Here is a 15554-nt window from a genome sequence, read left to right on the forward strand (position 1 = left end):
GAACTTAAGGCGAGTCCCCTGGATTCAGAATCCCCTATCAACAATAACAGTGGATGCCAGCAGAATAGGATGGGGGGCTTTGAACTCCCACACTTCCTTCCATGTGATCTGGACAAAGGAGATCAGCTGGCGATCCTCCCAATTTCAGAGAACTGAAAACTGTGAGGAGGTACTCAAATCAGCAACATCCATAATTCAAGACAGCCACGTAAGGGTTTACTAAGATATGACCACGGTTGCTCACCTCCGTCATCCAGGAAGGACGAAGATCTAAAAGCAGTCTCAATAATCTTCTCTTGCGCAGAAGAACATCTTTTCTCCATCTTGAGGTTAGAAGGTCCGCTGATTCTCCCACCAATCAGAAACCTTCTTCACTAGGATCCAATCTACCACCTGGACCCCAAAAACCTATTTCTGACTGCTTGTCTTCTGAGTTTGCTGTCCTATAAATTAAAGGTCTCTCAGACAAAGTCCTTCAGATTCTCCAGAAAAGTAGGAAACCAATATCAAATGCCATTTATCCTAAAATATGGAAAAACCTACATATCTTGGTGAGCATCTAGTCCTCCATACCACAATCATCTGGACGTTCCCCAAATTCTAGACTTCCTTAAAGAAGATCTAGAAAAGGGCCTCAAACCTAACCCCCTCTAGGTTCAGGTTGCAGCCCTAATATTTTTTGTCCAAAGTTTAGCAGATCACCATTGGGTAAAAAGTTTCATGACGGCTGCTTTCTGTATACGTCCAAGATTACATCCTGGGATCTACCGTAAATATCGTCCTCAAGCGTCTAAATACCTAACCCATATTCTCTATAAACCTAGACAAACTATCCTGGAAACGGCCTTCCTGGTAGCATTTACCACAGCCAGGAGGAGCGTGAGTGAACTTCAGGCCCTCTCAGAGAACCCTATCTGAGAATTCTAGACGATAGACTTGTTCTGCGACTGGACCCATCCTTTTTGCCCAAGGTGGTCTCAGAATTCCACAGTGCATGAAATTATTGTTCCCTCCTTTTGCCAAAATCCAGCAAATGATAGAGGAAGAATTCCGTTCGTTAGATGTACGAAGAGTAGTCCTCCACTACCTTCAACAAACACAATCTTGGAGGAGGGATCAGAATCTCTTTATCCAGATCTGCTGTCAAAATAAAGGGAAGAAGACCTCAAAAAGCACTACTGCCAACTGGATCAAGAGGGCGGTTTGCAAAGTATATCAAAACCAGAATCGCTGTCTGTCTCCTGGGCTGAAAAGTCAAGTGCTTCCATCGAGCTGATCTGCAGAGCCTCTACCTGGTCCTCGGTCCAAACCATAGATGGTTGTCAGCCGAACTATGATTTGACAGCCATTTCGTCCATCTCTCGCCTACACAAGTCCTCGCTTGGCTGAGTGCTCCTGTGTGATCTATGAGAAAGCTGGTGGCTTATCTCTGGGAGAACAAAGCTATCAGTGGTCTGAAATCAGACATCCCGATCGACATCTCTCCCGACCATCAGTTTCCTCTATCGCCTCTATACACATTAGAGTATTTGTCGAACTCATTGATATCAGCGGCTTTGGCCAACATTAGTCTGTGTATGGAGGCCTTAAATGGCTTTCAAATTTTCTGCAAGGTGATGCTATTGAACAGCCACACAGACTATACTGGATACATGTTCTGTCTGTGAAGAACACGGATAAAACGTATAGGATTCACAGATGTCTCAATGACGCCTAACAAAGGGGGCTTGCAGAACAGTTGGAAATATTGTCTTTGCTCTGGAGGACCTGCCATTTCATTGTATCACATGTACTTTGTAATACGTTATTTCTCCTGTGGAGACACTGCAGAGACATAGAATACGTGTTGCCGAGTTCTCTCAGATCAGATAATGGCTTAATGCCTGCGGGCTGCACAGCAGGACGACATGTGATCAGGTTATTATATGCAGAAAACATCAAAAGCATACAATCCCTATAGGGACTATGAACACATTTCAATTGATTTTTTGTTTTTACCTAATGCACGCATTTTGGACTAAAAATATTTGAGTAACTGGGTTTCATTAAATGGGGTCTCGCTCTCCCCCCCCCCCCCCCCCCCCCACACTCATAGCAGCACCTGAGAGAGTGGGATCTGCCCATATCTCTGGACAGGAAGCCAATAACACAAAATAAAAAGGCAACTCCAACTTCCTCCTTCATTGTGATTTTCTGTCCTTTGGATGTAGGAGCCTCTTGAGCACATGGCCGGACCAGCCGTGAATCATAGAACACCATAGCATGGTCCATAGCAGCCTCTATTAAGAGTGGCAGTTAATACAGAGGCCCAGTTGGGCAATGAAATGCTAACATCAGTTTGGGAGAATCTAGATTTAATGCTTCAGTAACTACTGCCTCATGTTTGGTGTCTGGCCTGGGGTCTTGTAGTTCTCACGTGAGATGCAGCCTGGCGTGTGGCCTTGTAGCTTTGTTTCCCATTTGGGTTGCACTTTTGCTATGGCTTGGTTGGTTGGGACACTTGTCTTGTGAGTGGGAGATCCTGAGTTTGAATCTCAATTCTGCTTGGTAGTGCATCTTCTCAGTATGAAGCTTAAAGCATGTGTCGTGATTGGACGCTTGCCGCCTCATGTCCTGTGTGTTGGGAAATCCACTTCATGTCATGTTTGCCATGCCATCTCATGTCTGGTGTTTAGCCTGCGGCTTTATGTCCGCTTTTTTTTCTTATGTTTGGCCTGCCTGAGGGTTTTCTGGCTGCTTCGTAGTTGTTGAATAGCCTCATACCTCAGGTCTAAGGTGTTTTTTTTTTTTTTTTTGTTTTTTTTTTTGTTTTTTTTTCTGCCTCACTAGGGGACTTGATGGGGCATTTGGTGGAGTATGTCTTTCAGTGGTATGTACAACTTTTGAGGGCTGTGGCTTTTACTTGGTTAGACAGCCGACTTGTGGATTGAAGGTCTCTGATGATGACGCCAGATCTCTGGTGAAACATGTTGCCGACTCTTTAGGTTTTACTAGTTTCAGTCAGTTTGTGTTATTGGCAACAATATTAGAGAGCAGTTGGTAGTGGCCGCACCAAGCTAATATTTATCATCACTAGTGTGGGTTTTAGGGAATTACTATATTGTTAGCATAGCGGCTGTCGTATCTTTTAATCTTATTCTTTAAATACTTCATTAAGTTTAATTTTTAACTGTCTTTAGTTGCCTTCATTGGCAAATCGTAGTTAATTGCAAATGGACAAAGACCTAAAGCATAAAGTCAAAATTGTAACACAGTGGCTGAAGGATAACAAAGTCAATGTTTTGGAGTGGCCATCACAAAGCCCTGATGTCAATCCTATTGAAAATTTATGGGCAAAGCTGAAAAGACAGGTGTGAGCAAGGTGACCTACAAACCTGGATCAGTTACACCAGTTTTGACAGGAGAAATGGGCCCAAATTCTGACCAAGTATTTGACCCAAGTCATTCACTTTAAGGGCAATGGTGCCAAATACTAGTGAAATGTATGTAAACTTTGGACTTTGCCGTAATAAATGCCTTAAACATTCTCTCTCTCATTATTTTGACTTTTGTCAAATATTAGTAATTATGGAAATCCTAATTGACTTAAAATGGGGAAAGGTTTATTATAATTTATTTCAGATATTGAGGAAAGCATGCATACGTGTCTTTTTTATATAGTGTATGTAAACTTCTGGTTTCAGCTGTATGTCCCAGTTTTTCCTCTTGGTCGGAGGCATAAATGGTTGCTCTAATCAGAATGAAACCATTGTAAGTCCCGTGTGGGGAGTCTCATAATGGACAGGTCTACTTTTAACTTGGCAGAATATCTACGTCAAATTGAATCATTGTAATTCCAGTTAGTCTTTGGGGTCTGGAGTCATAATTTTGACTAGTTGGCATTTGTCGGTTAACCATTTGGAGCCAGTTGATCCTCCTAGTCTGTCATAATATGGACTGCTCAGCATTTTATTGTAAGGGAAACTGTCACCAGGTTTGGCCAATAGGAGTTACGGCCACCGCCTTTCAGGGCTTATCTACAGCATTCTATAATGCTGTAGATAAGCCCCCGATCCGACATGCAAGAGAAGAGAAATAACTTTTATTATTGTAGATAAGCCCTGAATGGCGGTGGCCATAACTCCTATCGGCCAAACCAGGTGACAGGTTCGCTTTAAGTTTAAACATCTACGTTTCAGTTTACCCTCCTAGTTGGAGATGCAAGATGGACATGGCTGCGCTAAGCTGACTACAACTACTGTATGTCCCATTAAGGTTTCTAGTTGGACTCGCAAGATGGCCCCTGGATGCTAAGTGATTACACTCTCAATGCTCCACTCTCCCGTACTGTTTTAGCGTGGTAAGATGAACTTGATTCACCCCGTCATTGCCCATTACACCACCTCCACCATTACTTGATGTCATTCAGCTGTGCTGTGTCAGGCAAGAAGCAGGACGGCATCGGATCCCTGCAACTCCATTCTGCTGCCAAGCTGCAAGGATTTCTCCCTGCCCGGCAATTGCCCTCAGGGTTAGCTGCCCTGCAGGGGCTCACCTCTGGGGTACATCACATGTTGTATGTCCACTTCTGCGGGCAGTGTTAGCCTCAGCATGCGCTAACAGTGCCCGCTATTAAAGTGAAATGGTATTTACTCGTGAATATTCATTTCTCTTTAGCAGCGGGGACTGACTCCGCTGGCACCAGGAGGGCCCCATTGTAACTGGGTGTGTCGCTATTAGCGATACACCACTGGCTGGGGGCTGCTGAAGCAGTGGGGGCCCTAGGGAGCTGCTGGCCAGTATGCCAGCAGGTGTCAGTGCCTGGGCCCACCGGAGAATTCTCCGGTGGGCCAGTCCGACCCTGCGCAGACCCGTCAATAGAGCAGAAGAGAAGGAGATACTCTGTCGACATGACTTCTCAGGAAGCAGCAGAATTACTTGCAGGAGCAAGTTTTGGCCCCATAGGGACAAAACAAGTCCTCGAAAACCCCTTTTAAAAATTTGCAATATTTGCCTTCTTTAGCCTTTTTGTTGCACAGTATTCTGCTGCCTGAATGATTTAACTAAGTATCCATCAATGAGCTTAGCGTTTGTAATTCTGTTTTTTTGCCTTTTTACTGAGCTCCCCACTGTTGATTTATGACTACAGACCATATAAAAATTGAGTTGAACTTTGTGGTCATAAATAAACATGGAAGAGTTCAGAAAAAGACAGATGATAAATTTACAAATTCCCTATCAGAACGAGTTGACTCACAGATTCCCGGTAAACCTGTTTCTGTAGCCAGCAATTTGCAGGGAAACAAAGAACCTATAAAAGATAAACTGTTCAAAATTTTTATTGACATCTTAGAGCAAAATATTTTAGCTTGTCATTCATTCACGTAAAAAAAGACCCCAAAGGTGTCTATATCATTTATATACATTATGCAAATAAGAAAAATTTAAATAAGATAATCCCAGTGTTAATGTGTCTTTAATTTTATCATTTTATCATGTGATATCAGTTTAATGGCTCTTGATGTGGCGGACCGGTGATGTAAAAGAAGATGGTAATACGGAGATGTTCATCAGGTGTAGATATTAGTAATGTACCTTATACTGATCATAAATCACATTGTAAATTATCTGTAGATTCCAGAGCTCCCATTATCTTTGACGACATGTCGCTGGATCTCTCCATTACTGGGCAACGCACATCATTGCCGCCAAAAAAGAGAAGTGCTTACAGATATAAAGCCTCTAACTCCTTTGTAGATGAGACCCTTTTTGGCAGCTCTGGGAGTAAAGTGGACCCAGCTCTTCAGTGGACCACAGGAACACCAGCCCAAGAATCATATCTAAGGCACCCAGTAGAGAACAAGAATACAGCGAGCAATGCCACAGCTAGGACTGCCTGCTCACCTGTAGGGACTCCTCGGAAGGAAAAACAATATAGGTAAGAATTGTTTAGAAATTACATAGTTGTAGGTATAAAGGGACTGAAGTTTGTTCAGTGCTAATTCAGATCTCTTAAGATGAACATTTGGAAATTCCCTGTTTTGGAAATCTGAGTTAAGGCTCTCTTGGCCAGTTCTGTACAATGTCTCTCTTCGGAAGACTTTTCCTGCATCGCACCGACAATTTATTTCAGTGAATGCTGTATAATGCTTGATTTCCTCTGTGGTGGTGCTGCAGGGTAAGCAAGAAAGTTTTGTCTATTTGAGCCATTGTAATTTTTAAGACGTGCATATGTTACTTTACCAGAGCTGTCCGTGTCTACTATAAGTGCAGCTGTTGTGAAGTAGTGACACATCAGTCTAGATGCAAATTGTAAAGGCCCCCAAATTTTATTTATTTAACTTTACTTATAGTGCCATTATATTGTGCAGTGCTTTACAGACATCATCAACATTTTCACTGTCCCCGTTGGGGCTTACAATCTAATTACCGTATTAGTAGGTCTTTTGGATGTGGAGGAAACGGGAGTACCCGGAGGAAACCCACAAAAACATGGGTAGAGCATACAAATTTTTTGCAGATGTTTTTGTGGGAATTACCCATCGCTGCATACCAACAGTGCTAACAGGTTGAACCCACTAATATTGCCAGGTTCAGCCGACTGTCTAATGTGAATGGGGACGCTGGCCGACTGATGGCCAGTAGAGATCTCTATTTCAGACTGCCTATCATATTGTTCTTCCAGAGATAAGCTGTGAGCTGACTAAACCATTGTTCCTCCAAAAGCCATATAATATGCGATGCTTGGGCTGGCCATACACATGTTTTAGAAGGGATCTTTGTTCATGACTTGTTCAAAATCATTAAGATCTTCATGGTTTTGGCTTGCCTGAGTGAGAAGTACCACACACAGGCCCCGATTTCATTAAAGCTTTTATACTAAAAAGCGGGGGTCAAGGCCACACCTTAGTTAATGAAGGGTTGAGGTGTTCCTTACACCAGAAATCTCACTGAAGTCTCTGACAGGAGTAAGTGGAGGTGTATGCCACTTGTCATACACTCTCTATTCAGGAGGGCCTGACTCAACTATGCCACCTCATCAAGTCAAGAAAATCACCTTTCTTGATAAATCGGGGTCAAAGGGTTAACACCGATTGTCCCGATGCTTTGTAACACTTCACTTCATCACAACATTACTCTTACTTTATCCTGCGATATTAATCACCTAGGGTCCCAGCCATGAGACCATCCAGGATCAGTTGAAGGTTTCCCAGAATTGAAAGTTATAGGATAAGGGATAACTTGCAAATCACTTTGATCCCAACGTTCCTTTCTAAATGAAGCAGAGGTTCACCTTCGATACATTCAGTATCTATTGGGGAAAACTCCTTTAATTATGTTTTTGCATAGTAAGAGTGAGTTTTAAGATTGTCGCCGTCTATTCCAATAAGAATTACTGTTTCATGTAGCAAATACCTGTGTGTCATGAGTGGAAATATACTTGTCCACTGCATGTAAGATACTGAAATCTGCTCATCCTGGAGCTAGATTCTAAGACATTTGCTCTTTTCTACTCTTCCATTTTTCAGGGTAAAGAGTCGCTCGCCTTCTTATTGTGATGAGTCTCTTTTTGGAACAAAGATAGAAGACTGTAGTTGGGAAGCGCCATGGGTAAAAAAAGAAGATTCAATTCGTATTCGTCCCCTTCTTTGGAGCCCCCCAACAATAATGCGGCCCCAGAATTCCAAGGTCAACACCAACCAAATTCCTGTTCGAGCTGTTCACCCTCCTGATGATAGAAATGGTGCTATTGGGACGCATAATGGAAAAGGGAACTTTTGGAAGCCCCCAGAAAGTGGCTCTGATTCTGGTGGATGCCCTTCTGTGGGTGATCCGCCAACTAGTGCCAAAGCTTGCTTGAGCTCACTTAGGAAGGATAGCTCACGATCATCAAGCTGTTCAGGAAGACTGACTTCAAGGAGAGGCTTCTTAACAGACAGGCCACCCTGGAAATGATTTGTGCCTTGAAAAGGATTGTCTCTTGTTCTTTGCGTTATTGTGGCATATTGGCATCATACAGGGCGCCTCTTTCTTAGGCATCCTTTCTTTGGGCCAGAAAGGAAGTCTGTCTCTGTATGAATCCCTCAAGCCGTTTTTGTATTACATGAACAACAATTTAGCTGAGTGACCACCATGTAAGAAGGGCCCTTGCACATCCAGATACATTTTTGAATACTTTAAGGCCCTTTTACATTTAGCGATGCACCAGCGATCCAACCAGCGATCCGACCCGGTCAGGATCGTTGGTGCATCGCTAAATGATCGCTAGTGAGCTTTCATACAGAAAGATCTCACAGCGATGCAGCAGCGACGCAGCGCACGATACTTACCATTCACACACAGCGATCCTGCGTCCTCCCGCCCGCGTCCAGCGTCACTCGTCGTCACAGCAGGAAGTCTCAGCAGGAAGCGCCCGACGAGAAATGGAGCCGGTCATTCTCGCGCGATCAGCGATGAGCAGCGGGGGAGCCGGTCGCTGGTAAGTATCACACATAGCGATATCGCTAGCAATATCGCTGCTTCGTCACAAAACCAGTGACGTTTTAGCGATATTGCTAGCAATATCGCTTAGCAGGGCTGTGGAGTCGGTAAGCCAAACCTGCGACTCCGACTCCGACTCCTCAATTTCCCTTACACCGACTCCGACTCCATGACTCCGACTCCGACTCCCACACATATTGCTTATATTTAAGTGAAAAATTTATTGTAGTACAATGTGAACCTCAGACATTTAATCATTTTTATGATCCAATAATCAAGATATTTAGATAGAACAGAATATATATTGGTGTACTACCCGGTTTTCATTCTTTTTGGTACAGATACGATATGGATAGACAGATATGGATAAATGGATAGATAGAGCAGATTTCTAATCTGTTTTTGCTATTGAAAACATTATCTATGAGCTCAAAAACCTTTCAGGTGATGCAGTTTTTTAAAAAGATGATCAACTTTTGCAGCTGAAAAACGTATCCTCAAAAAACACAGGAAAAACGCTGTGTGTGAATGTAGCCTTAGATCAGGAATAGAACAGCCATTTATAGGACATTTCATAACTTTCCCAAACTCCTATGAAAAAATATTCAGCACATCCTGCATTGAACTACTGTGCCCAATTTATTATATATTTTAGGAGTCGGAGTCGGTCCATTTTATACCGACTCCAACTCCGACTCCGACTCCACCAAAATGAGCTCCGACTCCACGACTCCGACTCCACAGCCCTGTCGCTTAGTGTAAAACCCCCTTTATAGTGAAACACGAATGCATATAAATGCTATTATGTTCATTTTTGCTTCATCATAAAGTATTAAAAAATATTTCTTCTGCTCACAACCACAAAACAAGAGAGCTTTATTAGAAGACCTTGAATAAGCCGAGTATTCCTGCTGTCGAAATTACAGAAACCTAGAGGGTCAACCATTATACATCAATGGGTTCCATAATTGACTGCATCAGTTATAGGACACATCTGGTAATGTGAACAGAGCCAACTGTAAAGAATTTACAAACTTGACCAACATATACTGTGTATTTCCTTCAGAACTGGTGAAGGGTATTTACAAAATATCCACATTTGCAGGTCTGTGGAGTCAGTCAGTGTCGATTTTGGTGGACTCCTAAGTTTGATTTGGAGTCTGTCCATTTTATACTGACTCCTGAAATATATAATAAATTGGGTACAGTAGTTCAGTGCAGGATGTGCTGTAAATGTTTTCATAATTTGGGAAAGTTATGAAATGTCTATTCTGTTCCTGATCTAAGGATCTCTGCTTTTAGGTGAGATGAATCTGTGCTGCACTTTATGTACATGCTCAGTAGTGACCAGTGCTGTGGAGTCGGGAGGTTTAGGTGAGATGAATCTGTGCTGCACTTTATGTACATGCTCTGTAGTGAGGCTGTGCTGTGGGGTCGGATGTTTAGGTGAGATGAATCTGTGCTGCACTTTATGTACATGCTCAGTAGTGACCAGTGCTGTGGAGTCGGGAGGTTTAGGAGAGATGAATCTGTGCTGCACTTTATGTACATGCTCAGTAGTGACCAGTGCTGTGGTGTCGGAGGTTTAGGTGCGATGAATCTGTGCTGCACTTTATGTACATGCTCAGTAGTGACCAGTGCTGTGGAGTCGGGAGGTTTAGGTGAGATGAATCTGTGCTGCATTTTATGTACATGCTTCGTAGTGAGGCAGTGCTTTGGAGTCGGAATTCAGAAAAATTGAGGAGTCTGAGTCAGTAGTTTGGCTTACAGACTCCACAGCTCTGCACATGCGTCGTGATTTTGCTAGGAATTATCAAACGGCACAATAACACGTTTGGACTTTAAAGGGAACCTGTCAGGTCCCCTATGCCCTCTAACCCAACAGCATTCACTTATTTATGAGTAAAGTCCCTGCCTAACAAGCCCTCTATAACGTTTTTATGTAAAAGTGAGGTTTAAAAAAAAGCATTTATTAACCCCATTTCCTATGCTAATTAGGGCTGTGATTAGTCGATGCAGCGTTAGTTGCCCCAGACTAATCAGCCCTCTTTACATATTATAATGCCACGGTGGGCATCATAACATAATTTTCAGGAGCTGTCATCATCGCCAACTCCTGCAAATCTCGTGCCACACATTCCGGCAGCGTCACTGCACCTTTGCAGCTGGGAGTACGCTTCCCGGCTTCAGAAGTGTACTGTGCATGACTAGAAGCCATCTTCTGAACTTCTGGTTATGCGCAGTGTGCCTCAGAAACTGGTTGTACGGTTCTCTGGCTTCAAAGGCTATCTTGAGTTTTCCCTATGCAGATGTCAAGTGAAACCGGCTTCATTGGGCTGTTGGAGTCTAGCAGCGAAATATTCCCGTATTCTTTGAAAACGCACATGGCCAAGTGTGTATGTGAGGAATGGAAGAAATGATTGTTGGCTGAACATGCGTACAGACCACTGATATCTACAGTATAGCTAAGGTAGAAATAAAATTATCAAATATCTTGCTGTAAATAGGAATAGTACATAGAAATAACAAAGGGTCCTTGGTAAACACTGTTTTTGACTTATAAAAAAAAAAAAAAATTGTAAAAGCCATTCCACCACGACAATGTGTAATTCCAGTCGGGATGTTCCTATACTGTCTTAATATTAAAACCCTACAATGTGTCAAACTACCTCAATGTGAATAAGGGCAGAGCCCAACCGGAGCCAGATTGTGGACACCCAACTATGAGAAACTATTTAAAGGCAATGCCCAGCTCAAAGAAAGGGAGGCAACGCTCTAGAATGTACAGAGTACAAGAACGTAAAGGGAACCCCCCCCCCCCAAAAAAAAAAAAAAAAAAAAAAAAAAAGCAGGAGTATAAGTTTGTATATATGAAACGTCTAGGAGCTTGTTCACAATGGTCATTAAACAGACAAAACCTAAGTCAACATTCTAAGATCGAAACACAATGAGCAAACTCTCAGCTGTAAGTAAGTAAAAAGTAATGGTACATATAAATAGCAAAGTGTGCTTGGTGAACACTTGATAAAAAAAAAAAAAAGCGTAAAAGCCATCCTACTGTGACAATTTGTACCCAAATCTTTTCTACCTCTAATATTAAAACTTTACCATGTGACAAAAGCTACCTCAATGTGAATGAAGACAGAGCAGGACTGGAGCCCAACTGTTGTCACCCAGCCATGGGAAGCAGTAGCATAGCTAGTGGGGTTCAAAGGGTGAGGTTGCCCTGTGCCCCTCGCTCTGAGGGGCCCACCCGGTGCTATGCTACTTTTAACTGCATCAGAATACGCAAGGTGCCATTACAGTTAAACTCCATAGCAGAGCAGGGAGATACTATCTCCCTGCACTGCCACTTGGCTGTTGTGGGTCCCACAAGCCGGGTGGATACAGTTGAACGCAATAATGAAAGAGGGCGCATCAGCTGATTCTTCCTCCTTCATCATTCTTCCTCTGCGTCTGACGTCTCAGTGGAGCGGGCACAATGACGTCACTTCATGGCACCCGCTCTGTAGAGCTGTGAAGAAAAAGTTTCAGAGCGTTCACCGCAGAAACAGGAGCATTGTGGTAACTAGGAGGAGAGGTAAGTATTGTATTTATTTTTAAAATGGGGAGTTCATTATACTGCATGGAGGACTATGGGGAGTACTTACATTATACCTTAGGGAGGACTATGGGGAGTGCATTATGGGATGCATTATACTATATTGGGAGTGCATTATACTATATGGGGGACTATGGGATGCATTTAACTAATATGGGGGACTATGGGATGCATTATACTATATAGAGGACTATGGGGAGTCCATCATACTACAGTATATAGAGGGCTGTTGGGGAGTGCACTATACTGTGTGAAGGACTATGGGGTGTGTTATACTATATGGAGGCTACTTAGGGGGCCATCATACAGTTGAGGATAGATGGGGAAGGTCCTGGAAATGTGAGAAGTCAAATGTGTCTTTGTTGTAATCCCTGCAGACTAGTCCTGGCTGGAAGATTTTGTCATGTCTGTCTGGGCCAGATGGAAACATTAATGACTCCACCACAAAGAACATCAACTGTAAGTCACTCTCTGTAACTGTACTGTAATCTACTACATGTTCTACAGACTCATCTACTGTTCTGTGGTCACCATATGGCAGTAATATCAGTGAGGGTCTTTGTATAGAGATTTTTTTATTTTTTTTCTTATTTTTTAGTAACTGCATTGTCATCTGCTGAGGTTCTCCTACATCCAATATTAGGGTACACCACCATAGTTGTAATTATGGTTACCTGGTTAGCGGCCCACTCAGAAGTTTCCCCTCCCCACCAGGGCTGTGGAGTCGGAGTCGGTGCTCATTTTGGTGGAGTCGGAGTTGGAGTCGGTATAAAATGGACCGACTCCTAAAATATATAATAAATTGGGTACAGTAATTCAATGCAGGATGTGCTGAATATTTTTTCATAGGAGTTTGGGAAAGTTATGAAATGTCCTATAAATGGCTGTTATATTCCTGATCTAAGGCTACATTCACACACAGCGTTTTTCCTGTGTTTTTTGAGGATACGTTTTTCAGCTGCAAAAGCTGATCATCTTTTTAAAAAACTGCATCACCTGAAAGGTTTTTGAGCTCATAGATAATGTTTTCAATAGCAAAAGCAGATTAGAAATCTGCTCTATCTATACATTTATCCATATCTGTCTATCCATATCGTATCTGTACCAAAAAGAATGAAAACCGGGTAGTACACCAATATATATTCTGTTCTATCTAAATATCTTGATTATTGGATCATAAAAATGATTAAATGTCTGAGGTTCACATTGTACTACAATACATTTTTCACTTAAATATAAGCAATAAGTGTGGGAGTCGGAGTTGGAGTCGGTGTAAGGGAAATTGAGGAGTCGGAGTCGCAGGTTTGGCTTACCGACTCCACAGCCCTGCTCCCCACCCCCCTCCCGAAACAATCCGCTAGCTACTCATTTGATGGGAAGCTATATAAATGCAATGCCCATCCAGTGTGAACTTGTTCCTGTACTTTGCATGCATACTAACTTATAATTCAGCTCATTTTTAGAGGGTTTTCTAGTACAGTATGCAGCCAGATTTAGTCTACATGAAATGATCCACTTATTGCATATTCCACTTATTAAATATTCCACTACAGTCAGCTTGGAGGGTCAGAAAGGTTAGGGAATGTCCAATTTATTATATGTGTATAGGTGAGTGATACTATCCTGAGAAAGAGCAGCAAGATTTGGCTGTGTGCAACCCTGGTTGCTGTTCCAATGTACTGGTATCAAGTATTCTTAAAAACAATGCTGGGCTATTGGTTTTTCATGGGTGCCTTGCACGTATATATAAGAGGGTTGTCTTATACGGACAACTCCTGTGCATGTGCTCTATAAGGAGTATGTAGGTATCAGAGGAAGCATTCTTGCTCTGACCTCGCCTCCTCATATGAGCTAGAATGGAAAACCTGGCGGACGGGGCCTGTACATGTCTTGTAATACCACATTCCCCCTGCAGTGGCCGCTGTAGCTGAAGCCTAACAGTTGTGGCTTCACCAGCATTAATGGAATTCTGGGAGAAAGAGGCTGGACTCTATTTTTGATAGACAACTCCTTTACCAACTGCTGGCAGTGCCTTATGCCACTTCTGATGTGGATTGGAGGGTGCTTTATCCACCTCTGTGCGTGCTTTGATTTTAAGTGATGAATTGTGTAAATGTGTGTTCTCGTATATCTGCCTTTAATAATTTTTGGTTTTATTTTTTTTTTACATCATTTTGCTCTTTTGATTCCTATTTCCTACATAAATTTCTGTATTATATGAATGTGGTTTGTATTTTATGAATCTTTGAATAAATTATCTGTCAATCTCACGTGTTATTCTGAATCTCTGGTTAGCTTTAGGCTAGTCTCTGCATCCTTTTCCATGCTGAGAACAACGCCATTCTTTTCCATATGTTGTATCTAGTCTTTCAGCACAACCTCTGGGGTGAAAAGGTGGAGCTGCAATACCAGACGCAGCCATTTACCAGAGTGGTGCTGTTACGGTGGATTATCTGATGTCAGGTTTTGACGACAATATTAACGGCAAACTGTAAGTATTAGAAATGCTGAATGGTTACTATTTTTTTCATACATTGTTGCATAGAAGAAAAATAAAGACATACAATCATAGCAATTAAAGTAAGGCAATCGGGATGTGTTCCACCTCTAGTCAATACGGTAATTATCATTTAACCGAAATGGAATCTATTCCTCAGATGTTATTCTTAAAATATTGCATAAACAGATATAAGAACATGACAAGGCATTGACACACAAGGATGGGAAGGGAACGGGTAACTCGAGATCCATAAATATTCCAACTATCTGACCAGTGTCCTCTCTTATAACCATAGTCTTAAAGTCTCTTTGAACCCAATACCATCCGGTAACGTTCCAATGTAATAAGGCTGTAAGATATTCCATACCTCTAATATCTTGTGTTCCCAATTGAAGATTAAGTGAGTCGACCTCAATTTGCAAGCTCTCAGACATCTAGCATCCCTATGTAGTAGAACTTTTTTTAACCCCTTGATGTCCAAGCCAATTTTGACCGTAATGACCAAGCCAAATTTTATTATTCTGACCACTGTCCCTTTGTGTGGTAACTCAGGAACGCTTAAACGGATCGCACTGATTGAGATTGTTTTTTGTTTTTTTTCGGTGTCATATTGTACTTAATGATAGTGGTAATGACTCGCTTTTATGAAAAATATGGAAATTTGGCAAAAATTTTGCAATTTTCAAATTTAATCAGAGAGTCATGTCACACAAAATAGCTAATAGATAACATTTCCCACATGTCTACTTTACATCAGCACAACTTTGGATACATACAGGTGCTTCTCACATAATATAATCAAAAAGTTAATTTATTTCAGTTCTTGAATACAAAAAGTGAAACTCATATAAAGTCATTACAAACAGTGATCTATTTCAAGTGTTTATTTCTGTTAATGAAACAACATGAAATCAAAATTAATTTGTCACGCTAATCCTTATAAATAACTACCTATAAATGAATGAGTGCCCTTGATGGTGTCACAATAATCAA

At 41.9% G+C, this 15554-nt stretch overlaps 1 protein-coding gene across 7 annotated transcripts in view; it reads left to right on the top strand.

Moving 5' to 3' along the window:
• RITA1 (RBPJ interacting and tubulin associated 1) overlaps nucleotides 1-15554 on the top strand; it is a 42366-nt gene that overhangs the window by 2870 nt on the left and 23942 nt on the right. For 3 of the 7 annotated variants that reach the window (XM_073554116.1, XM_073554117.1, XM_073554118.1), the window contains 2 exons: nucleotides 5614-5917; nucleotides 7509-14331. The exons of 1 other annotated variant lie outside the window; for it this stretch is intronic. In XM_073554116.1, the coding sequence (XP_073410217.1) occupies nucleotides 5643-5917; nucleotides 7509-7935 (702 nt within the window). In that variant the 5' untranslated portion in view covers nucleotides 5614-5642 and the 3' untranslated portion in view covers nucleotides 7936-14331. Of the gene's footprint in view, nucleotides 1-5613; nucleotides 5918-7508; nucleotides 14332-14426; nucleotides 14553-15554 lie in introns of those variants that run through there. 3 more of the 7 variants (XR_012222057.1, XR_012222058.1, XR_012222059.1) reach the window with 1 other exon arrangement.

The sequence above is a fragment of the Dendrobates tinctorius genome, unplaced genomic scaffold, assembly GCF_039654945.1.
Source record: "Dendrobates tinctorius isolate UK_male_01 unplaced genomic scaffold, ASM3965494v1 ptg000206l, whole genome shotgun sequence".
NCBI lineage: Eukaryota > Metazoa > Chordata > Amphibia > Anura > Dendrobatidae > Dendrobates > Dendrobates tinctorius.